General features: G+C 32.8%; 1 protein-coding gene and 1 long non-coding RNA gene across 11 annotated transcripts in view; one reads left to right on the forward strand and one right to left on the reverse strand.

Moving 5' to 3' along the window:
• LOC118735985 overlaps positions 1–26995 on the forward strand; it is a 310322-nt gene that overhangs the window by 113661 nt on the left and 169666 nt on the right. The window lies entirely within an intron of this gene.
• LOC118735978 overlaps positions 16656–26995 on the reverse strand; it is a 154016-nt gene continuing 143676 nt past the window's right edge. For all 9 annotated transcript variants that reach the window (XM_036466062.1, XM_036466067.1, XM_036466068.1 and 6 more), the window contains 3 exons: positions 22806–22925; positions 21350–21524; positions 16656–17572 (listed from right to left, as the gene is read on the reverse strand). In XM_036466062.1, coding sequence (XP_036321955.1) covers positions 16905–17572; positions 21350–21524; positions 22806–22925 — 963 coding nt within the window. In that variant the 3' untranslated portion in view covers positions 16656–16904. The remainder of the gene's footprint in view (positions 17573–21349; positions 21525–22805; positions 22926–26995) is intronic.

Consider the following 26995-nt stretch of genomic DNA (forward strand, 5'->3'; position numbering starts at 1 on the left):
GCAATCGTAACGCCTAAAGCCACATTGAAGCCAATTTTAATGACGCTAACTGATTGTATTTGCATAATGACTGAAACTATGTATGTTCGAGTGTTGCGGCGGCTGTCGTTGCTGTTGCCGATGTTGCAACTTGCAAGTCCTGTTGAAAATGTCGCTGTTTGTGGCGCTGTAGTGCGCGTTGCCAACACTTTAGTTGCGATTACCCGCATACTCGTTCAATTACTTACTTACATACATACTCATGCGCTCGCATGGGAGTTATTAATTTTGCGGTTGCAACATACTACATATGTACATACATATATTTGCACGTGTGTGCCCGCGCGATAGTGCTGCTTAACTGATTTTGTTGTTGCATAATTTCGCTACAGATTCCACTGAACAAACTAAAAGGAGAGCGCGTATTTGTAAACACTGTGCGACATGTTCCTAAAATGTTCACATGTATGCAAATAATGTCGGGCTGAAGTCACTTAAGTGCATCCGTATTTAATTCAAGGATATAAAAAAGGTTGGAAAAAAACACAAACAAATTGCAAATTAAAAAAAATCAAAAAAATTATGACTTGGCCGCTGATGGCATCTTTAATGCAAACTTATTTTGCATAATTACACGCAATTATGCTCTGAGGCGGAGCAAAACAGAAGGATTTGGTTGACATATGCAAATCATGTGTAATTTTGAACTTAAAACGAATCTTTTAGAAGTGTGGCGAAAATAAATCTTTTCACCAAAAAATGTAATTTATAAAACAGAAGGAAATAATATAAAAAAATAAATAAAATTTACGCCCCGTGTCAAAATTACTACATATATTATTTTTGGCAACATGCACATTTTCTTCCATATGAATGATTCGTCGAACATATTCACAGTACCAAAAAAAAAAAAAAAAAAAAAATGCCAACAATCTACCTTAAAAATTCCAATAAAGGGTGAACTAGCTGAACATGTAAAAAACGAATTTTACAGGGCGATTCTGGTAACTATCTTCGAACTCACCACATACTTTTGTATTTCGTAAGACATTTGTCAATTCTGGCAACTATCCTGAAAGATTTTACTGTCTATCGAAATACTAATTGAAATATTTGCTAACGGGGAGGTCTTAGCGTTATGCCGTTCGCCTGTTAGCAGTACGATTTTTAAGAATTTAATTAAATTAAAAAAAAAATATATATATTTTTATTCTTAAAACACAAAAAATGAAAATAAAGCAAATATAAAAAAAATATTTAAAAAATTAATTGAATTTAAAAAAGTATATATATTTTTCTTTTCATAACATTAAAATCTAAAAATTAAATTAGCAAAAGAAAAAAACTTAGTCAGAAAAGAAAAAAAATATTTAATATAAAAAAATACAAAAATTAAATATTTTTGAATGTAAACAAAATCTAAAAATTAAAAAAAAAATAATTATTAAAACAAGAACTTAAATATAAAATGAAATAAAAAAATATAATTTTAAACAATAAAATCTAATAATTAAAAAAAATTAAATGAATAAAAAAAATATAAAATTAAATAAGTTTCTAAAATAAAATGAAGGCAAAAAAAATCTTTCTTTTATAAACAAAAAAAAATCTTAAATTTCAAATAAAATTGAACTAAATAGAGAATAAAATATTCAAAAAAGAATTAGAATAGAAAAAGTATTCTTCTTCTTAAAAGAATAACATCTAAAAATTAAAAAAAAATAATAAAATAATCAAGATAGAAAAAAATTAAATATTAAAAAAGCAAAAATACATAAAGTAAAAGATAAAAATTAAATGAAATTAAAAAATACAGTGCTTTGGAGCGGACCGGAGTAAGGAGCAAAGGATTTTAGCTAGAGCGCAGCTGGAGCAAAGAGCTAAAAAAATTAATTTGCTCCTTAGCTTCTTAAACAAATTTTCAATTTTTTTTTTGTTATTTTTGTCCTTGTAACTATTTTAAAATATTTGGTGTTTTTCCAAAAGAAATTTCAGTAATACCGGCCTCAAGCTCTATAAAAATTAAAAAAAGTTAGTAAATTTACTTAATTTATTCTTGTTTTGCCCCTGAAAACGAACGTGTTAAATTATTTTCCATTCTATTTAATTAACTTTGAAATTTTTTGTTTGGTTTTGCAGAAGTGTATACATATATCTAGATGCATTTTGGCATCAAAAAGAAAATTTTCAAAAAAATTTCGCCTACGTTTTTGGCGATTAGGGCTCCGATATATGAATAAATGAATTCATTTCTGCATCAAAAAGAAAAATCAAAAAAAAAATCGCCTACGTTTTTGGCGGTTAGGACTTGATATGTGAATAAATAAATAAAAAAGTTTTTTATTGGTAGCGGGAGTGGAGCAAGAGCGGAGCGATAAAAAAAACCTTTGCTCCGAAGGCCTGAAAAAAAAATACATTTTTCTTTTTAAAATATTACAAATTAAAATAAAAGAAAATTAAATAAAAAAACAAAAAAAAATTTTAATTGAAAAAAGAAAAAAAAAAAATCGCTGCAACAGGACGTGGATCTCTCGTCTCGGCGCCTGCGTCTTTTGGAGTGACGCGAGCTAAATGAAAGTACTTTCTCTCAAAATAAATTTTCGCCGCGAGTGGTGGATGCGCGAGCTTTTTTGTGTCTAAGACTTTTTTGTTAGACTAACAAAAGTCTTTCGAACTATCTTGCCATCTGTCTTTCTTTTGTCTTACGAAAAACTTTTTACTATCTTAGCCAAAATTTTCCTGTTAGGTTATTTCATGTACATATGTAAGTATGTACATGTGTTTTAACCGCCTTCTGCTTACCTGAAACTTGAATGACCACATCGAACGCGCTTTTCTATGGAAATGGTGAGATGTCCAATTAGACCGTTCATACGACAGCACATCTAATACCAAAAGTTCACGGTTGTATCGCACTCGTTTCAGACGAAAAATTAACCTTTGCAAAAGAGAATTTTCTAGACTAAATTTGGGTCACTGAACACAATTGCATGATTTTTTCATGAGATATTGAAAGGTATTGAAAAAAAATCTGCAAAATGCTGCTTTGAAAAGAAAAATGGGTATCGTTTTCGTGTTCGTAGGCTCACGCGATTGCCACAAAATTTGTATAGTTGTGTTATCGATTCTCTCGCATCATCGAGGCGTCGGTAAAACCACAGCGATATCCCTAGATTCCCCCTTCTCCCCCCCCCCCCCAATTTTTAAGAAAACTAACTCCAATTTATTTCATATATTGTACATACTTTTATTTGTTTTCTTTTCATTTATGCATTGGTCTTAAATATTTTCTTTTTGGCTGAATTTCATTGACATTTTCTTTATACAACTTAGCAATTGGTTTTGCTTAAAATACATACATACATAAATTTCTAGCGAAAAAAAATGCAGCTTCGCTCCTATAATTTGATTTTTTTTTTCGCACAAAAATACTTTTCGTAATGATTTTGTGTGGTTTGAAACAGTTTTAAAGAAATTAATTATTTACGGATAAATCATAATTATGTGGTTTAAATGTTCATCCTGGAGGGGATCGCTTTGTAAATATTTGTGCTTTTTGTTTAACAACTTAATTCAATTAAAAATGAAATATTTGCTTTGAATAAATAAATATATACTTATGTATTTGTACCTAGGTATGGTAAATACCTACACGATTTTGCAGCTTTTAATTGTGTATACATAGTTTATTATTTTATACATATTTAGATATATATATATATGTCATGTATATATATGATATATATATATATATGTATATGTATGTATATATATATATATTTTTTGTGTAGGATTTTCACAATATGCATGTATAAATATGTATGTATGTATGTTAGCGTGTAATGTCTGTAAGTAAGTAGTAAATATATTTATAAATATGTACTAGTTGTATTTGTAATACAATGTTTCTATGTAGATAGTATGTACATATGTATGTATATGTAGTTGTATGTGTATGTAATTGTGATGCCGATTGCAGCGTAAAGTGGAATTTTGTATTTATTTATTTATTATATTTTTTTGTTGTTGTTGGAAAGTTGCTTGTGTTTATTTTCCATAAATATGATTACGCATTTGTAATGTTTTTCTGTGTGCTTCGTATTTGCATATTTGTGTTTGGGTTTTTGTTTGGTTACCTGTGTGTTGTGTTTGTGTGTTGTGTTAATGGAAAAACACAGTTTTAATCTTTGGTTTAATGCTTTTCATAATTTTATTAAATGTTGCTGCGGGAGGCTAATGGATTAACAACTTGCTTACATATACACAAACTTTTTTCACATAAATATATACATATTTATGGTATTTGTGTACATCATACATACAAACATATGTGCATATAATTGTAATACTTTATTGCTAATGCTATATTTATACAATATAATATTTTTTGTTTGAGTACAATGCAGCTTGCTCTGCGATTTTACAAAGTTTCTTTTTTCGTTTTTTTTTGTTCATTTTGCTTTTTGCTTACACAGTTAATATTTAACCTTTTAATTTAAATTTTTTTCAGCTTTATACAAAATTATTATTACTATTTTTTTTTTTTTTTTTTTAATAAGTATAATGCTTAATGGAATATTTTTGTGTGTGTTTTAATTACTATGTCTTTTTAATAATTATAATTTTCTACTTTTGCTTTCCCCTTGCTTGTGTAGTCTATTCACAAAAGTGCTCTTTATCAGGGAAAACAAAACTTTTGCTACTATCTACTAAAATTATCAACTAAAATTTTAGTGCGTTTTTAATTTTATAGAATAATGCGAGTTTAAGTCTGCAATTTACAGTTATTCGATTTAGATTACGGATTATGTAAATATTACATACATATATTAGTAAGAATATCAATACGTTTAGCCTACGTAACTTTATGTTCCAAAAATTAAATTTTTAACCTGGCGCTTTTAGAAAGACAAGAAAATTTTAAATTTGCGCAAATAGTCATTTTCGCGCATACATATTTTCCTCTTCATTTTGACAACCTTGAGAGATTTCTGGAAGCGTTCCAATGAAAAGTGTTTGTCAAGGCAGAAGTTCCAGCGCACAGTGGTTCATATCTGGCATTTAGTGCCCATAATTCAATGGAGCTTTCATTTTTCACTGAATTTGATTATTTTTTTTTTTATGAAAGTTTCTAAATTTTGCACACCAGTTGAGTTCGGTTTATGAATTTTCATTTACTTGTGTTGATTATTTTAGTTCAAATTGCAGAAAGAGAAAAAAATTTTGTTAAAAAGTAATTCTCGTGTTCCATAATAATAAATTTTACATAATAACTAGTAATTTTTAGAAAAAAAAAACCGACTTCAACTCCCATATAAAAAATATATATATGGGGCATTTCACCTCAAGTGACCCAACTTTTGAAATCTATGTCTTCCGATCGGGATGAAATTTGCACCAAGGTTAGTCCTAAAAAATAGTAGTTATGACACAAAATTTCAATGGGATCGGTCAAACTCACTCCGAGTTGGAGGGTCTAGAATTTTGACATTTTGGTCAAACGGCCATTTTTTCGGATCCATATAACTAATTACCTATTGTATTTAGAAAATTTTTTCAGGAATGTTTTCGATAGATTTCTCTTCAGTCTTTACAAATTTTATTTTTTTTTAATTAAAATGAATTTTTTTAAATTTTTTTTTAAAATAAAAAATAATTTTTATGTTTTTTTTTCAAAAAGGGGTATTTTTATTTTTATTTTTTTTTGCTCAAAAGAAAGCTTAGGTATTTTTCTTTAAGAGCTGTGTGGTCGCTTAGTGGGATGCAACTTGTGTATCAATCAAAATTAGCGTTTAGTAACTCGAAACAGCGGTTTTTTTAATTTTTAATATATGACCTATTGTCTTCTTTTTTTCGTATTATTGTGTAAGTGTCTCGGAAACCTGAAAATAAAACTTATATGAGAAGGTATATACAATTACCTTTCCAACGGTATATAACACGCCTAACCCATGATTCAATAATACAAGGTTAGATAATTATTGACAGCTGCGGTTTGACACTCCCTTACAAAAGGTTGCATTTACGAAGGACAGAGAAAGGGCAAGAATACAATCCCTTGTTGCGAAAATGGTAGTAGAAAAGTACGCAAAGTAGGCAATTAGTAGTGAAATTCCTTTCGTAAATTCTAATGTATTTGCAGGAAATCTGGCATTTTAAACGAAATGTTGAACGTAATGTTGATATATCCACGTGTATTACCTAATTTATATGCTATTTAGCCGTATAAAAACTGCAAAATGACTCAAAATTAAAATAAGACTACTATGAGATTGATGTAAACATCCAATGCTTATGTTTTCATCAGTTAAATATGCTTCATATGCATATAAAAATAAACATATTGCACAAAAGCTTATACTTTTATTTCACACCAAAGCTACACTGTTTCCATGTAAATTTGCAAAGAAGCAACACGGTGCCACTGCTAAGGGAGCGGTGCGAGAGAGACAACTGTCAGTTTATCGAACCTTGTATTATTGAATCATGGCCTAACCAAAGTTTCATACCCTCGATACTGCCATTCCCGTAGTTAAGGATGATTAAGATTTTTCGTAGTCTAACACAGCAGGTACTCGATTTTGTGCATCCAAACTCTTTATTAATAGCTTTGCAGAATTTTGAGTATTAGATTTGCATACCTACTAGCACAATATTTAAAAGGTATGAAGAATATGGGATTTTCCGGTAGTTAAGGATGATTAAGATTGTTTCTTTTTTGCTCAAAAGAAAGCTTAGGTATTTTTCTTTAAGAGTTTTGAGGTCGCTTAGTGGGATGCGACTTGTTTATCTATTAAAATGAGCATTTAGTAACTCGAAACAGCGTTTTTTTTAATTTTTAATATATGACCTAAATTTTTCTGAAACCTGAAAATAAGACATATAAAAAATTAGATACAATTACCTTTCCAACGCTATATAACAATACCCACAATATGTACACCTTTGGAATAAAATAACTGTTTTTCTATAGAATTGGTCAAAATTATGAATTTTTTTATTTATTTAGAATAGTTTTTAATATATGTATAATTTAATAAATAGATACATAAAAAGTATACAAGATAGTTAATTTTATAATAGCCAGCCTTCCATCCACCTTATTTTCCACCTTTCTTTGTGGCTTTTTTGTCAATCCTTTCTTAGGGTTACTGGGTTCTGCTGTTGATTTCACTTCGGGTTTCGCTTTTGGAAAGAAATCACATTGGGTAGAGGAAGAAAACTTCTTTAACTTGAGCCTTCCATCGCCAATCGGTATGAAAGCATGATATTGAGCGGTACCATCGATTGTTACTGCAGCATCGAATCTGCTCTTCAGTGATTTCGCAGTTTCCGCATGATCATCTTTGCTACTAAAAATTATTTCAGTTTCTTTACAGTACTGCTTTGCCCACCGGAATAAAGCTTTCGCATCTAAGATACTGGCTTGATGAGAGCATTGGAGGCTATATTTCGCTGCATTTCTTTTAATATTTGCTCCTATACCATCACATGCTCCTTTACCATGAGCAGTAGGATGAAAATGCCACTCAGCTGGTGTATCGAAATCTGTTTCATGAGCCATAAGATTTGCAAAGCTACTTTTGTTTTTAAAATGCTGACGAGCTCCATCCGAAACGTAGTATACCTTCGCTACTGTGAATTCGGATTTTAGATAATTTAGTATTATCTTCTGGTACTCATAAACAGCAACGGCGTCATGCTTCAAATCGTCGGATATGATTGCCATTCTTTTATGTTCCAGTTTTCCATCTTTCATGTAGTAAATAACTATTGTAAATATAGTTGCTTGGTCGTTATTGAAATGGAATGCTTGTATGGCATCCTGGATAACATATTTATAGTTTTCTGCGAAATCGTATGAAATAACGAATTCACCTGCCTGCAAATGTATCTTCAAATTTTCGAAGAATGACCACTGCTCCTTAACTAGAAAGTCATGGGTTCTCAAGTTTACCAATCCGGTACAAATTTCTTCCACAAAATCGTCCACACTTAAGATAACTGTTTTCAATGTGCACCTTTCAGACTGCAGCCAAGATTCAAATTTGACCTCCTCCACAAATTCTCGGTCAAAAGACTTGACCAAATTCTCTTTGATGAACGTAGTTCCCGGGCAATTTGAGAATTCACCCAAGTGGCAAGAAGTTGATACATTAGGACACATTGTCAATTTAAGGCAATCACGCTAACTGTTCAAATCTTCCGGCGAATCATTTGTTAAATAATTCAAGTTGATTTCCTTCAACATCAGCTTCACATTTTCATGATAAATGCAAACGCATACTGTATGAGTTCCGCTGCTTCCTGCCAAGACGCAATGTTTTGGCCTGAGCTGGGTAAATTTTGTGAATCCAATTTTAATATCCTCGTGTTCAGATTGAAAGCTCGCGAACAGCTCATTCAGGTTGCAGAGAATTAATCTCTTCTGCATTTGAACTTTCTTACCGTCAATTCGTACAGACACCCAGTCTTTCATCCCTGGCATCAGGCGACTCATATCATCGCGCTGATAAAACTGAGTCACTAGAGCTTCAGTTTTTCACTCTAAAGGTTTTCCTTTCTTTGTGTTTGGGAGTGTGAGTATGCCATGCTCTGCAACTAATTTTTTAGCAATCCTGGCTTTTCTTTCTGATGTTCCAAACTCAGCCATTGTTTTTGCGCGACTCCATGTCGGTGGAGCAAGCGTGAGAAGTTGAATTTTTTCTGCTCTACTAGTTGAAGTTTTGTACTTTTCTTTTCTTTGCTCAAGTACTTTTACTGCATCCTTGTGGTATTGGTTTTGGCACTCATCCCTTGAAGTCATATTTTCTTCAGTAAAGTTGGAGCCATCGTCATCGGAAATTCGGTCATCCTTCTCAGATTCAATATGGTCTCTATCTGGAATAACGTGTTCACAAGGCTCATTACTTTTCGAAGTCGGCAATTCCTTCAATTTGCTGAGCTCTTTCCTGCACGATCCACAAATTCGCATCCGTTTTGATAGCGTAGGGAATTTTGATATTAAGCCGTCAGAAAGCCGTCGTGTATCTGAAGAAACGTGGTTTTTTTTGTTGAAGGGATTAAAGCAAAAAGAAGCAAAAATTTCTTTATCAAGTTTAGCCTTTTTATGAGCCATAGCTACTGAAAATATTAATTATGTAAATAACACAGTCTTTATTTTAACGCTGTTTCTAAAAAAGTGGTCTTCAAAATGACCATACACTGATTTATTATAGCTACTTATAGGTTGCGCGAGTAGGTATGAATATCTATTGAGAAAAGGTTTGGACGAATCTGCTGTGGTTAGGTACAAAGAAAAATCTTAATCATCCTTAACTTCCGGAAAATCCCATATTCTTCATACCTTTTAAATATTGTGCTAGTAGGTATGCAAATCTAATACTCAAAATTCTGCAAAGCTATTAATAAAGAGTTTGGATGCACAAAATCGAGTACCTGCTGTGTTAGACTACGAAAAATCTTAATCATCCTTAACTACGGGAATGGCAGTATCGAGGGTATGAAACTTTGGTTAGGCGTGTTATATACCGTTGGAAAGGTAATTGTATATACCTTCTCATATAAGTTTTATTTTCAGGTTTCCGAGACACTTACACAATAATAGAAAAAAAAGAAGACAATAGGTCATATATTAAAAATTAAAAAAACCGCTGTTTCGAGTTACTAAACACTAATTTTGATTGATACACAAGTTGCATCCCACTAAGCGACCACACAGCTCTTAAAGAAAAATACCTAAGCTTTCTTTTGAGCAAAAAAAAATAAAAATAAAAATACCCCTTTTTGAAAAAAAACATAAAAATTATTTTTTATTTAAAAAAAAAAATTTAAAAAAATTCATTTTAATTAAAAAAAAATAAAATTTGTAAAGACTGAACAGAAATCTATCGAAAACATTCCTGAAAAAATTTTCTAAATACAATAGGTAATTAGTTATATGGATCCGAAAAAATGGCCGTTTGACCAAAATGTCAAAATTCTAGACCCTCCAACTCGGAGTGTGTTTGACCGATCCCATTGAAATTTTGTGTCATAACTACTATTTTTTAGGACTAACCTTGGTGCAAATTTCATCCCGATCGGAAGACATAGATTTCAAAAGTTGGGTCACTTGAGGTGAAATGCCCCATATATATATATATATATCTCATGATCCGCTGATCGGATCTTAACCAGATTAGTATGGGACCACCTCTGAGACACTACCTTTCCGATGCAAAAAGAATTATCGAAATCGGTGGTCCAAAGTTATGCGGTAACATACATAAAAAAAAAAAATATTCCGACGAACTGATAACCTCCTCCTTTTTTGGAAGTCGGTTAAAAATTGTTGAAAACAATTGTTAAGTTCACCCGAAAGGAAAAAGTCCAAAAAATTTCAAATGTTAAAAAAATGGTACCAAAATTAAAATTTTTTTATCTTTAGAAAAGTTTTTTGTATGCTTTATATTATCTTGGTGAATTTTACATTTAAAATTTTTCTTGTGATTTTTTTTTTTAAATTTTTTGGGAACCCGAAAAGTGTTTTCAAATAGGTTTTTTTATGTAACATTTATTAACTGGAACAGGAGAGCCGATTTTTTCGTAACTGCTACTTTTTCCGCAATCTTCACTAAAAAATTTAATATAAAGATATGAAAATTCAAAAATCGAGCTCAACTAGTCACTTGCTAATTTTATAAGCTTTCATTAAAAAAATTAATCAAATTGGTTGAAAAATGAGGCTCCATAGAATTATGAACCTTAAAGTTCAGTCTTGAACCACTATGCAGCGTAGGGTGGCGAAGACAGCTTTTAAAAAAGTGTTGAAGTAGTTTTTTCGCATTCGTATCCAATAGGTCGAGGCGGCACAAGCATACATATCTACACATAATCGTACAGAAGCAGACTAGTATTGTAATTAAGTACATGCTTACTTAACTATATTAGGTTATTTAAATTTTTTTTACGTTAATATATTTTAATATATTTTATGCGATACCACAACTTTAATTTTTTTTTTTTAATTTTTAAGTTTTTGTTATTTTTTTAATTCCTTCCCGTTGTAAACTAAAGGCTTACATATATCTAAATGGTGCTATTTTCCTTAGCTTGTTTTTTATATCTGCTATGTAGATTTAATTTTTTGTCACAACATTTTTGCAGCATACGATTTTAATAATTTCATTAATGCTAGCCTCTTAGCTCTTACAAACTAGTATATCTATTTATAAACACATTTTTACATAGATATTCACCTTAATCAGCTACCTCAGCAGACTCTATCGGACAATCTTTTTTTATTACAGCTTGGTACTAATGTTTTTTTTTTTTTTTGCTTTTTGAGTCCTTTTTTGGCTTATAATAAACGAAACGAATATCTTCTTTATTATATCTAACGCTCTATTCGTCTTTTTATAAGGGAAACCTGCTTAGGGTTACTTAATAAAGTACATCGCTTATTTTACATGCTTTATAATTTATATAGTTTTACAGTGTTTTGGAGTTGCATTTGATAATAAAAGAACAAAGGAATAGATTGAGCTTTCGTCTTTAAATAAGAAAAAGTGTTGTAAAAATGCTGCTATGCAGTGACTCAAAAAAGTGTTCAAATGCTGTTTTTTTTTTTTAATATTAAAATGTTTTACAAGTTCAATTTTTTATATTATATTATTTTATAAAAATATTGTTTATGAAAATGTAAATAAAAGTCTTTTTTTTTTATATTATATTATTTTATAAAAATATTGTTTATGAAAATGTAAATAAAAGTCTTTCAATGGCTTTATAGCCTATACAATTTTAGTATGTAAAATAAAGTGCAGTGAAACTCGGTCTTTTGCGGTTCTATTAATTATATGAAGTGTAATTTATAAAAACTACTAAAATTTTATGAGCTAACTAAACTAAATTCAGCTTAACAATTTCGAAAATTCGATAAATAAATGCGTTAATTTTCTTTACAGTTTGAAACTTTGATAGCTTGAACAATATTTTTATAAAAAAAAATTCAAGTTGAATAAAACTGAATGTTGAATGTTTGATAAAAAATCAGCATGGGCGGGAATACTTATTTGGGCTATGAAACTAAAGATTCAGAATACAAATTTCGAAATTTTGTTGAACATTTTTAGATTTTTTTTTTTACTTTGTATAAAGTCCTAAACTTTGATATATGTACATATGTATAAAGAATGAACAATATTTTTATAAAAATATAACAAAAAACTGTAACTTGAAAAACAATAAATGTTGGAAAAGAATCAACATCGGAGCGGACACTAGTTTGAATCACTGTGTCTACATAATGCGTTGAAAATATTTGATATTTTCTCAACGGCAAAAGAGTTGGGAGCTCTGCGTGTTGGTGGTGTTATGGCTACCGTCCACCCACAATTTTTAAAGTAAACCGAAACAGTTTGCACAAGCCATCGTCATCAAAGTTAACACCGTATTTTAGCTGAATTTGTAGAAAATTTGTTCTAAAAAATGCTGAATACGAAGATCGAAATCTAGACGCAAATTTTTGCAAATTTTATATATATAAAGCGTAGTTGTGCTATTTTTTTTTTTAAGTTTGAATGTAAATCTTTTACAAAAAAATTTATGTTTCACAAATCATCAAAATATTTTTCTTTTTTTTTAATTTGAGCGGAAGTTATAAGCCTAAAAGAAAAAAAATCGATAACTTGCATCCAATAATGTTTTCGTACATTAGTGTTTTCATTTGTTGTTGCAAATTGTTCATCTCTAGCAATAGGTGTGTATAGCAACCTCTGCAGTAAAAAATTGTAGCGCGTAAAAGAAAAATAGAGCGTGAAATTGAGAAGAAGAGTTATTGACCACAAAACTAGTAAAAACTTGCAGGTGAATAGTTGTTGCACTCTCTTGACATTCTGCTGTAAACATTTTACTATTTATAAACCCAACTCAGAGCAGCCTGTAGTTCTCACTCATGGGGATAGACGACAAATAAAACCGATGGCAAGCGAGCATCCATTCCTAAGTGCATAGCAAATCATTGCATCACTTCTTAAATCCAAACAAAAAGCAGTGCATCTTGAAACTATGTATACGAAAAGCGATGAATGTTACGGTCTCGAACACCTAACCGGAAGTTTTCGTTAATGCAGTGAACCGTAAAAAGCTTTTGGAGTTCGTTCGTGAGTTCTGGCACAGTGTCGCCGAATCCAAAAAAATTTTTTTTTTGGGTCTAATGGAAGACGCTCAAAACTGTACAACAAGGTGGTAGTGGCGTTTATTGCTTAATTAGCTCATAAATGTACGAAGACTTTAGTGAAAGAAAAAATTAACGAGTGTTTTTAGGTTTTAGCTAATAACTTTTGAAGTATAAATAAAATGAAATTCTTTTACTTATTGTTTTACAAAGAAATACCTAATAAATCAATTTTCATCCATATTTTTTTTATATTTTTATTTCTGCTAATCACCGCAGTTCTTTGTTAATACAGTTTGAAAAAGGTGCTGTACGAAGACTTTAGTGGATCTCTGTATATGTATGTGTGTATACATAGCTATGTTTTAATCATGGCCTTTTCCTAACTTATGTTGCATTCACCAGATGGCCAAATCATCTAGGGCAAGCAGGATGTTTACACGACATTTAAATTGCTTGCACTTCTCAACTGTCATAAATGCTTCGTAAATACGTAAACCTCGTAAACTTACTTAATTTAGTGGGGAAACCCGGTTTATGTACGAGGTTTACGCTGCTACGAAGCATTTACGCGATTAAATGAATACCCATATTGGGTTGATGACACAGCAGATCATGCTAAACTTGATGGGCGCATTGTGCAAAGTCTCAAATGGATCGATGCATCTACCATATATATCTATCTAACATACACATATGCACATGTTTTTTTTTGCATATATAGTACAGACATTTTTATATATTTATACACGGAACGCAGTAGGACGCACTTAATGCGGAGAGTATGGTTGGTTTGATGTTTATCGATTCTGTTTCACTGTAAAATACATGCACACTAACAAACTTGATATATATATAGTCATATATATGTACAGTGTTCGAGAAATTATAGCCGCACCACATTTTGACAAGTTTTAACATACTATTTTGTAGCTATTTAATTTTGGTTATTTAAAAAAATATATATATATATAGTTCATTCTCTAACTTAACTCGTGTAAATCACAGTTTCAAACTTTGTGCAACATCAAAAAAAAAAAAAATCAACCAACTTTCGTACAAATTTGGAACTTTTTTAATAAGATTTCCCAGAAAGATTCAGAGTATACAGTTTTGAAGCCCATTAAATCCTAGAAGAATAGAGTGCCAGCCTCAAATGGCTGAATAATAATAAATTTAGTGTGGTTTATGAGAATTTCGTTAAAATTAACTTCCTATACCTTAAACAGTGTGATAAGTAAGTGTACAAAGCTGAGTAATCACAGCCATTTAAAATGTTCATTACTTTAGCCAGATTCCAAACCGACTATAGATTGGACATGTACCAAGAACGTGGAGTGTATTTTCTACCTTCCCCAAGTTAGGTACAAACTGGCCATCCAAACAGGCAACTCCTTGCAGAAGAGCCTTCACCCAGGCACGTCAGGAGGCATCTTTACGAACTGACGGACGAAGTCCAGAGGTTCATCAGACAACCTCTGGGCCCGACAGCTTATCGACAGGCCTTGAACGGCATTCACAGAGAGGCAGTCTTGAGTTATGTAGACTCCCGACCTGTGATTGCCGTTCTGGGCACGCAATCACCAGACGTAGACGAGACAGAACTTCGTCTGCTTCGGGAGACTCGAACCACAATAGCCCAACTGCGCTCTGGTTACTGCAGCAGGTTGAACTCATACCTCAGCAGATTAATCGAAGACATTCCCAACGAATGCCCGACATGCGGAGAGTCGCCCCATGACTCACAGCATCTGTTCGTATGCCCTCTAAACCCCACCACGCTAACGTCCCTGCCCCTATGGACAGACCCCGTCGAGGCTGCACGCTTCCAAGGGCTGCCGTTAGTGAAGCTTGACGACAACGATTGAGGGACTAACCGATCTGGGCGGGGTTGTTGTAGCCGCTACAATAACAACAACAACAACGTTCTTGAAAGTTTACGCATTTATGTTCAGTAGCCCACCTCTTGCGCACAAAAACCAAACCGATTTCATGAGCGGAAAATTCGTCTTTAAAATAGTATATATCTGTAGAACATACATACGGATATTTCTCTACCGATTCATGTTTATCTATACCCCATATTTGTACTCCGTAAAATAGTATCGATCTCGCAGCTGCGGCGAAAATTAAAAATTTTTCAGATATATAGAAACTTAGATTATTAATGCATTTTAGACAAGTAGCGTTGACGGAATGAGCGAGTTTATAGCTCAGAGTGATACCAAGGTATTTGCATTCGATCACAATCCCAATGGGCTCATTACCAAAGTTCCAGCTATACCAAGAAGCAACTCTGTTACCCCTCCTAAATATCAAAATTTTGGATTTTGCTATATTGACTTTAAGACCCCACTTTCTGCTGTAATCATAACGCTGTAAGACACGATTTATTTTTATAGGGAAGAAAACCATAATATCTTCAACAAAAAAAATTCTAAAAAAATCAGCAGTAATTTTTAGCTATTTCAAACTTGTACTTTATGCTACTAAAATTCAATGGACTACAAAACTGCGTACTCAGAATATTTTTAGGAAATTTCATAAAAAGAGCTCGATACATTTACGAAAGTATGTTGATTTTTTTCTAACATTGCACAAAGTTTGAAACTTGGATTTACTCGGGGTTTGTCAAAGAATGAATTATATAAAAAAATAAAAAATAAACCAAATTAAATAAAAAAAAAAAAACAATATTTTGAAACTTGTCGAAATGTTGTGCGGCTATAATTTTTTCAACCACTGTACATGCTTAATTAAACATTTATCGTCAATATTTATTTGCGCAAAATTAAGTTTTAATCAACTGTTAAATATCGCACATAGTTGATTGTGTCACTAGTTATGGCGGATGGTTGAGAGCTGCATGTACAAATGTATATATGTATATACGTGTGTACATAATACAAACCTTTAAGTACATAAGTACTTAAGTACTTAAATTAAGCGTTTATAATTGCAATTTTGATTAGATTTGCAAAACGAATTAAATTGTTTGTCGATATACAAAAAAAAAAAAAATGCAAATGCACAGTTGTAGTTTTTTATGTGGGACTTTTTCTATAAGTGTTAAATTGGGTTAATATACATACATATATGTTTATATAAAAAGTATGTACGTATGTATATAAATAAACAAATATGTAATTGATTATATTTAGTGGATAGGATTTTGTGCATTCTGTTTTTTCTTGCTTTTATTTTATCATACATATATGTTTTGTAGATTATATACATATATGTACATACGTTTATATTTACGTATATACACAAAAAAATGCTCTGGAATTGATTTATTTTCTAGTTGCTTTGTAAGAGTTCCTTACATAAATATGTGCTCCATGAAAAGAGCTGTGAGAAAAATTCGTTACAATTTGACAACTTTACATTGCTATTTATAAACAACATAAAATACAACTCAAACAAAAAAAAAACAATGCCGAGAGTTTAACGAGTTTTTAACTAAAACGAGACTAAAACTTTTGCGGGGATTCAAAGAGAATTGAAAACAGACAAATTTAGTTTTAGGTTCGTTTATTAAATAGGAGCTGGTCTACATACTTAAATATACCTATGCCGGAGTAATCCATTAGTAACGCCAAAGAGAGTACAACGATTTTTCTTCGGAAGTTTTGCTGGCCTTGCCTCATTTCCCGCTTCACTATGCCTTTGCCTTTTTTGCAATATTTTTTGTTTTTTTTTTGTATAATTTTCATTTTTATTTTATTTTATTTTTTGAATTCACAGTAAACTAACGGCAATTAAATCATGTTGTTGTCGTCGGTGCATTTACTTGCTTCATTTTCGCATTTGCTGTTGCTGTTGTTGCTTTCGCTTTAATTGTGTGTCGTATTGTTGCCAATGTTGCCGCCTTACGCCCCAAGTGCTTTTGTAGTTGCACTGGAAGTGTTTGTTTTTGTGTTGCTCGTCTTTTTTCGCACTTAACTCTGTTTGGTCGTTGCTGCAGCTGCTGCCATTGCCGCTGTTGCTGTTGTTGTCGCTGCATATTTATCCTCTCTATTAATTGTGAATTCGTCGTTTCATTTCGCGTCCGATGTTTTGTTTGTTCGGCGGCGACTGTCCAATCGTGGCAAATAGTATTTTTTGCAATTGTTGTTGTTGCTGCTGTTACTCTCATTACTGTCACATTTGAAGTTGCCTCATCAGCACTTGGTCCACTTAGTCGTTGGCCTTTGGCTGCAACAACTATAGCCCTTTCTTGCTGTCCTTCCATTGTCGTTCCTTTTGTTTGCATTTTTATTGCCGTTGGCGTCATTGTTTTTCGCCAAACAAACAATTTCTGGCATAATTGTTGGAGGTATTGCTGAGCATACCAAGCCGCCAGCACCAGTGTTGTCCAACGCATCATCAATGACAGGCAGTGACAGTTGTGCTGTTGTGCAGCTCCATTGGAATTCAAGGATGAGACAGCACCTGCAATGAGAGCATAACAAGTGGAAGTTGAGCAGATATGCATGTATATATGTATGTATGTATGTATGTATGTATGTATGTATGTGAGCAAGTGCAAAGTGATTGCATGCAGTAAACAAAGATGAGTGCAATTTAATTGGTATTTCAGTGAAGAATACAACAAAAGAGCTTCATATTTAATAGGGATATACACGCAAAGGACTTGTCAGACAACGCTAGAGACAAGAGACACTTGTGAGAATCTGCAAAAAGAACATAATTTCCCATTTATTAAAAATATTTTATTTTTATTTTTATTTTTTTTTTGCGGGAAATCATATTTCTAACTAAGTACATATAAAACTATATCTATGCTAAGGATAATTATTATTATATTGTTCGGAGGATAAATCTAAGTATCTACTGTGCCCCCTTCACGGACTTATAGTGTGTATATTAACCCGGTATCCGAGAAAAACTTTACTACGGAGCCTAAATCTAAAGATTTCACTTCGCTCTCGGTTATTAAATGTTCACCCACATGTCTTTGGCTCCCCTTTTCCTAAGCCACGAAAGGGCTCTCGGGTGATGAAATGTGTCTATGCTCCTTTCTTCGCAGAGAACCCAAACACGATTGCTCAGACCAAGAGTATTGCCGAGGCACTCCGTAATCAGTTTAGAGTTACCTGATGAGTCTGGGGGCCCTGATAGCCGCTGGGCTGTCAGTCAAGACCGCGATGTTCTGATTCTGGTAGTTTTATCTGATGAAGCGGCTCCTGAAGTTTTCGAGGGAAACATTTTGCGGAAGACCTTTGCGCGCTGGAGATGGCGAATACCACAGACAAAGGAACGATGCGCTATATGAGTTTTACAACGATATAGACATAGTGAGGCGGATTGAAGCACGGCGACTGGGTTGGAGTACGAATGAACAGAAACAATCCAGCTATGAAAGTATACAACGCGGGTCGTCAGTCATACTGATAACAGAGAAAGAGGAAGACCTTCTCTGCTATGAAAATACCAGATGGAGAAGAACTTGGCTTCACTGCGAGTTTTAAATTGGAAAATAAGAGAAACGACTGGCGTGCTTTGTTGATTAAAGCGCCATTTAATAAAAAGAAAAAGAATAATGAAGGTAACACATTTTATTTTTTTAAGACTAAAATACATAAAATCGCCTAAAAAAATCAAAACTAGCGCGTTTTTTCGCTTTTAGTACTAAAACTTTAAATTCTTAGTCATTCGAAAATCATATCTTGCAAAGTAAGAAGTTTCTAATGTCACTTTTGGAAAAGCCGTGACGCAATTCTTTTCACTATATCTTTTTTGGTTTCAAAATATAAAAATTAATTAATTTTATTTTTAGTCTTTAAGATTTGCATGAAATTTAATAAAAATATTCACCTCACACTCCCACACATAGAAACACATGCACCTATGTATGTACATATATACATACATAAATATCTATACGAGTACAAAAAATAAATGCTCGCTTGTATCTGCTTAAATATTTATGCACATTCCTAAGGTACTAAAAAGCTTTAAATAGTTTAGATGTGTGAGCAACTGTGCATTAATTTTATTCACTCAAAATATTTCAGCGATGCAGATTCTCCAGGATGTGTGCTGTGGGTTGTTATGAAGCACCTATGCATACAAAAATGCATATGTGCTCATACGTACATACATATGTATAAGGGTATGTATGTAGATATATCCATATATTCGCTTGAAACTGTTTTCAGCGCACCTGTTCTACATATTTTGTCTCGCTATTCGGCTGCCTTGCTCCAACCCCCTTCTCTAGGTATGTTAATACTGTTGTTCACATGGCTGCCGACTTCTTGAATACGAAAAATGTATCCTTAATAATTTTAACTGCTTCCTCTATGAAAAATCTATTCATTATTTATGAGTACGAGAGCTGGTTTTGTAAGTATGTATGGATTTATGAACATACAACATTTTCGCGAACCTGCTTTTCTTTTTTCTTTTAATATCTCATTCAAATGCTAAATATGTATGTCGGGATTCCGTTTTCATTCCATGTAAAAATAGTAGTATCTAAAATTAAAATATCCTACCACCTTGGCGATGTTTCGAGTATTCATTTTCTGCGCGAGTGTGTACCGACCTGCATATATATGTATGTATGCATGTGTTCATGTATGTACATTAGGATGGTCCCTAAATGTAGGAAGCTAGTTTTTACATCAGATTTCCTAAGCCTCAACCCCTACATTTTGGTCCCGATTATAGACGGTTAAGGCGTATGGGACAGGGGGCCAAGGTCAGATTCCTCTATGGAGACTAAAAAAATTGAAATTATTATTTTTTTCATTTAATACCCAAAATCGATACTATCATAGCCGAAGATGTCAACTATAAATTTTGGTCCCGATTGGAGTCGCCTTAGTAGTATCGATTTTGGTATTAAATGAAAAAAATATTTTTAATTTTTTGAGTCTCCATAGAGGCATCTGGCCTTTGACCCCTTTGCGTTACGCCTTAACCGACCCCAATCGGGACCAAAAATTATATGTGATATCTTCGACTATGGTATTACCGATTGGGGGGATGAGACTGAAAAAAATCGTTAATTTGATTTTTAAGGACTACCCTAATGTACATATACATATGTACATGCGCATGCCTATTTACTGTTGCCATAATCTCATAGGCACCTGTTGTCCTTAAACATTTGAAATTCTGTCTCTAACTTCATGTATTTTAAACTGCTTATCAAAGTTTCTGTTAGCACAAGTTTGAGAAAATACTAAATTCTGTTCATTTCACTAATTCCGTTCATACAAATTTTAATAAAATTTACCGAAACGTAAACATTTCAAGTATTGTATAAGGAACTAGGCAACCACAAAAGTGTAGGTACACGTTTTATTTTCATATCTTTTCGCGAATTTTATGTAAAAAAATTTACAAAAAACAAAAAAAAAATAATGTAAACAAATGTTTTGAACTTTGTGCAAAGCTCAGGAATATTAAATAAATTTTTAGAAAATTAGAAAATTTTTTATTGCGAAGTTTTTTATTTTATTCAATTTTAGTATGTACGGGTATAATAAATTTATAGTTTGATGTTGCTAAAAAATCTCGTTGATTTATTATACATACTTTTCCTGACGGAGTCGCACATTATCTTCTTACAAAGTATATAAATTAGGGTGCATCACTCTTCATATAAAAAAAATAAAAAATCGGTAGATACTGTTTTCCCATCGGAATTACAAAATGAGTTGTATTTTAAGACTTCCCCAAAAATATTTCGAAAAAACATTAAGATTTACTTGAGCTAGACTGATTTGAAAATGGAGTTATAAATAAAAGTATGCTGTTTTAAAAAATATTTTCTGCCAAAAAATCACTTTAGATAGATAAGTTTAAGCTTAAAGGTCTGCATAAAACGTTTAAAAATTGTATTAACGTAATCAAAGTAATGAGATTTTGAAGGTATTAGCTTAAATCTTAACATTTTATTGATTATTTTGGCGCACGTCTAAAATAAAAAAAAAATCTGCAACTTTTTTTGGTGAGGCACCCTAATGAACATACATATCGCACACCTAGACCTAAAATGAGCTAACTCAAAAATCAGATCCTGAAACATAACTGCTGGTAGATCGTACAGATTCATCGCTATTAATACAAAAACAGGTATAGCAGTAGTTTTTTATTGAGTGTATATAAGCATGAAGAAAAAAAATATTTGTATTAATTGGAGGTAAATCCGATGACTTGATTTATGTAAATCTTTATATTAGGTTGCATTCTTACCCTTTATATGTGTCATATAGGTGTCTGAACGATCAACCAGATGTTCGTCCTCCAAATCAAAGTAGTCTTCTGAGAAAGAATTAACCGAATTTATGTTGTGCTTGTGGCGCTCCTCCTCGATAGATTTTTCCGTAGATTTCCAATAGACGTCATGAATGTGTGCAGTGCAGCGTATCTGAAAGTAGTAATCAAACGAAATGTTGCTTTTAGTGCTGACGAGCTGATAAATAAGAGGGAGGTTGCAAATTTGCTGTGTTAAAAAAAATGAAAATAAATACTCGTACTTTTGTTTGCCTATTTTTGTTTACATACTTGAAGCCTTCTCTAAAGAATCAGTCATTAAAGCACTTTGTTCACTTCCTTTGCTCACAAGCGGTGCCTTAACCTAAACCTAAGAAATTTGTACACTGCGCGCGTTTTACTTAATGACTCCAAACAGTCATTGAAAATGGGCCATCACCAATGCACTTGCGACCCAGCTGTTGCAATGTTTTTGTGCCAATTTTCGTTTGTTGTGCTTGCGTTTTTGTTCGGTTGACTCTTTGGACGGTTAGCGAATATGAATAGCGCACGCAAGCAATAAACCATTTCTACATTATGAGCAGACGGCCACTTAATGTGAGCAAAAGGCAGGCAGAAAAAGAAGGGGCGGGGGGGATATTCATACATTCATACATATAAATGTACATAAAAACTCTTTCGCTTGTTGCATTTTTTTTGCGCCGGCCGCAAGACACGCAAGCAAGCGCAAAAGAAACAATTAGGGAGTATCAAGTGGCTTAAATGGCGAGTGTGTGCTCACTCGCCTAAATGTATGTATATGTGGCAACACAGCAGTGTACTTGTGGCCAAAAAACCACATAATTTCAGTGCGGCCAATTAAGGGCAAAGGATGTTTAACTGTTTATATACAAATGTATGTTTTTCCTCCTACAATGAGCAGTTTTGGTACTTTGTTGCTCCTTAAAGTATGCCATTATTGTTGTTGGGCGGTTAAACAGCAACGTGACCTCATAAAAACTGACCGTGACTCCGCGCGCAAGACGGTTTTTTCTTACAGGAAGTGTAATCCCACTTTTATGTATCGTCGTATCTTGTTTGGCGCGCAACAAATTTTCAGCAGCCACTATCTGCTTGTGAGTATTTCAATTATGGGCCCTGATGCCCTTTTGCCCAACTGCCATTGAAGTTTTTGTTTATCGCATAATAGCTTAATTAGCGGCGCTTGTTTGCTAGTGGCGTCGTGCTTGTTGTGACTTGAATGACTTGCGAGCCATTTGTTGGATTATGGTCATAAAACAAACACGCACGTACGCATGCATGTAACTCTATGGGAGTGCAATGCTGTCCACGCAGTGTGTCACTTCGCACTTATTTCACTGCTCAGCAGAGCAATTTAAGTTTTAGTGCCTACTTCAAGGCGTTTGAGTTGTCTCACTATATTTCTCTTGCTTACCTTTAACTTCCCGCCACTGAAGTGTTGCGGTGTGACGACGAAGTGTATACCCGAAATGGCTGTCTCCAGTTCGCGCGCCTCCCGCAGTGGTTTGTGGTGTCGTATGTGCGAGGGGTTGGTCTGAAAGAGAAAGAAATAATTTGATGAGAAAGTTTGGAAAAAAAAATTTTGATTAAGAAAGTTTCATTCGTTATTGATATTAAGCGACTACAAATCAGCTATTATTGCTTCTGTGCGACTGAGAAATTTTTCAATTATCTACCATAAATTTATAGATGTCATAAACGAAGAAGGAGATACATACGTACACATATTAGGGTGAGGCAAATAATAATTATTGGAATAATTTTTATTTAAATTTTAAAAGGTTTCGCCGGGCATTTGAATTATTCCATTTAAATAACATGTACAATTTTTTTTTCATTAAAAATTTAACCGTTTGAGATAAAAAAATTGTCTAGGCATATTTTTGTAGGGCATTTTAATTTTCTGTAGTTGATTGTTTATACTCAAAAATATATGGGCTTTACTCCGAAAAAAGCAGAAATAAGCAGCTTTAGGGCTTTATTACTAGAAATATTCATGCTAAATTAAAGAACTTACATTATGAACTAGATTTGTCACAGAAGAAAGAATTTTAATTCATTTATTAATTTTTTATTGCATTTATAAACATTAATATCATTTTTAATTTTTAATAAAATTAAGTTATAAAGTTTTATTTTTTAGACAATCTGATGCCCCACAAGAATTTGCCTAGCGGTGCAAAAGCTATAATATTTTTAATGAAAAAAAAAATTTACACACACTAAAATGGAAAATTTCAAATGCCCACCGATAACTTTTAAAATAGGAATACAATTTTTTCCAAATGGGTGAATTTTCTTCTCATTAAATATGGTCCTTTTAAGACCGTAAATTCGTTAAATTCGATTTTTTTTGGCTCACCCTAATGTACATATATGAAAACAATTTATTTAGAGGAGGTCAAAGCAATAAATTGATATTTAATTGGAAGGCTAATCATGAAATAAAATTGGGGTTCACTCTGGGAATAGTAAAAACAATTTTAGCTAAAGGAGCATAGTTAAAAAAAAATACCAAAAATAAAATATGTATTAAAAATATCGACGTCGACTTGCAGGCTTGTATTTTGAGTCAGAGCACTCAACTTAGATTTTGTTTAAACTCATTTTAAATTTTAGACTCGTACTGAGTAAAACACCGGCTAAGATAGAAGCTCTAATACAGTTTAGACTTATGTATATAAATAAGTGATTAAGATTTCCAAAATTTCAGCAACAAATTGAAGTAAAATAAAGTAGAAAGCTTTTCTTTACTTTGTTTCCTATTCATTGGCAAATTTCTTGCCAATTGCATAACTCAACGAAAATTAAATTATTCCCGTAAATGACTTTTCAACTGGCTTTAAATAAATTGTCAGTTTGTGTGACTGTTTGTTATATTATATACAGCATGAGATTGCTATTGTTATTGCCGAAAATCGTCTCCATATTTTGCAGAACTTTTACAATTTTGCTCGAGCAAAGCGAAATGAAAATTTCTGCACACAACTGCAAATTTATGACAATTTGTATTAAAAGTGTAATGGCAAAGGCGCATGCAATTGCTCGCACACAAGCATACATTTTTATATGTATGTATGCATGTACGCTAGTAACAGTGTCATTTTGGCCCAAGTATCGAAACAGCAAAATGAAAGGCGCGCACACAAAAGTTTGTCCTGCACTATTTTCGTGTGTTTTAATAAAATAAACATATCAACGAGCGACAATTTTCACGAATGGCTTATTACGCTTCCGGTTTGTTTTTTCTTTTTCTTTTTCTCACTAAGAATAACAATCACATAAAAACTTTAAATAAACAAACCACATCGAGGCGACAGTAAAACTGAATTATTAGCAGGCAGACAGGTATGTAGGCAAGTGTGTGCGTCGTCGGCTGGCCTCGACTATGTAGCACAGCACATGCAAGCCATGAGTGCGCCGTGTTTTGCCTGAGTGCAATATATGCTCCCACAAGCGGCGCACGGAAAAATATGGCTAACGAATTCTATGCACTTTCAAGTTTGGCAATATACAGTAGGCGTATGTATGTTTATGTAACTGTAGTATTTGTGTGCATGCTGGATAGAAGTTTTGTAACTGTAGGTAAACACTGCTTATAAGTGAACCCATCGTTGAAAAGTTTGGCCTTTTTATGAGTGGGCGTTGCGTAGCTGTGCAACTGTGCGCGCCCAATGGGATTTAGCGGAAGTTTTTAGTGGCAAACAAATATAAAATATGACTACTAGTTGCGAAAATTTATTTTCCTAAGGGAAAGCGACATAAATGGTTTGGAAATGTAAGCGCAGGCACGTAGCTGTTCAAATAATTTAATTCTGCTAATTTGATTCATATTTTCAATATCAGCTTGTGGATGCCAAAGAAAAACTGCAACAATGCAAAAAGGTAATTTATATACAAATTTGTGAGAACGCAGTGACTTAAAGCAATGCGATATGACTAGATATTCGATTTTGCATTCCCTCATCAACAGTGTTTTTCAAGTGGATTAAAGTTTTCATTGAGTATATTTGACCAGTATTTTGAAGAAGAAATGGCATTTAGAGGTTAAAAATGTTATACAAAAATATAAAGCAGGAAATATTATTTGGGGTCACCGTGTATGAAAAATTCGTTAAAAATTCCAGTTAGAGCGTTAAAGTGTGCTAAATAAATATCAAGCGGAGAATTTCATTGGGATTCGCCGAAACCCGTTCACTGCTATTCCCCTAAAACTCCAACTTATAACACTTTCAACTTTCGAAATGACACAAATAACCGCCGAAACACGTTTACTTAATATTTTGTCGTAGACTATGGATCTGTAAACGGTTTTCCCTGATCATGTAATTTTCCTAAGATATTTTCATTTCTATGAAAAAAGGTCAAACTTTAGCAAGGAAAAAATTAAAAAAAAGGTACTAACGTTGAAAATAGATGCATAATGCCGGATTTCCACTAGGCTTTAAATTACAAAATTTCGATGAAAAAGTTGGGCATTGAAAAATACATGTGCCATTGCTTTAAGAAAAGTACTATAGTCATTATATTCGTTTCCATATGGCATTTTTGAAATGGAACAAGAATTTTTTCATTTCAATGCCTAATGGGGAAATTCAGCATAATAAACAAGTTTTTCATTGTCAACTGAAAATGTGCAATAATTTTTTGTATGAAATAGGGGCCGGAAATAATTTTACTCATACACCATATCGTACCTAGGCGTACTCGTATGCAACGTTTTCCTTGTTGAAGTTCGATTTTTTTTCCATTCGCAATGCAAACTTCAAATGAAAATATCTTGGGAAAATTATCTGATCTAGCAAAACGTTATACGGATTCGTAATCTACGACCCACAATTGAGTTTGCGTGTCTGGATATATTATTTGTGTAATTTTAGCGTCGCTACAATGTAATTGGTTACAAAAACGGACTATCGAGCGATCGGAATTACACTCGCGGAAAATTCCGAGTGAGACATTCTAACTCAAATAAATTTCATAGCTAAAGCAGCATTTATAGGAGGCGATTTTCTAAGCGATACAACATCGCTTTCAACAAAATCGCCTGTGCAAATTATTTTTAATTTACCAGAAAGCTACAAAATCGCTTTTAACTTTTCAGCCGATGTTGAATCGCTTACAACCTGCCCCATGTAAATGCTGCTTAAGACTTATTTTTAAAATATTTATTATTGCTTATTAAACTAATACATCTCGTAGCATGTGCATTTTTTTAAATGAACGGCAAGTTGACGGAGTTGGCAAAAACGCCGCATAAACTGAAGCTTCTGATCGTAGTGTAATCCTCCATCGTTTACCACATCACGTCCTTTACTAAAACTGAAATCATCATTTTCTTACAACATACATATAACTCTAGCGCAAATTTAAGTAGAAAGACTTGAACCTAACCAAAATTTGTATTTAACTAAGCAACTTATGCCCACACTTATTTAGTCATATTGCTTGCGACATCCGAATCTAAATAATAAGTATTTCGTTCAAATGCGGCTTGGTTAAAAATTTCACATAAAAGTCACATAGAAATCAAATTTTCCACATCGTGCAAAACTCCTCCCGCCTCTGAATGAACTTTGTGCGATTATATTCGCATACTCGCCA

Source organism: Rhagoletis pomonella, unplaced genomic scaffold (genome assembly GCF_013731165.1).
Source record: "Rhagoletis pomonella isolate Grant_MI unplaced genomic scaffold, Rhpom_1.0 Rhpom_scaffold_00003, whole genome shotgun sequence".
Taxonomy (NCBI): domain Eukaryota; kingdom Metazoa; phylum Arthropoda; class Insecta; order Diptera; family Tephritidae; genus Rhagoletis; species Rhagoletis pomonella.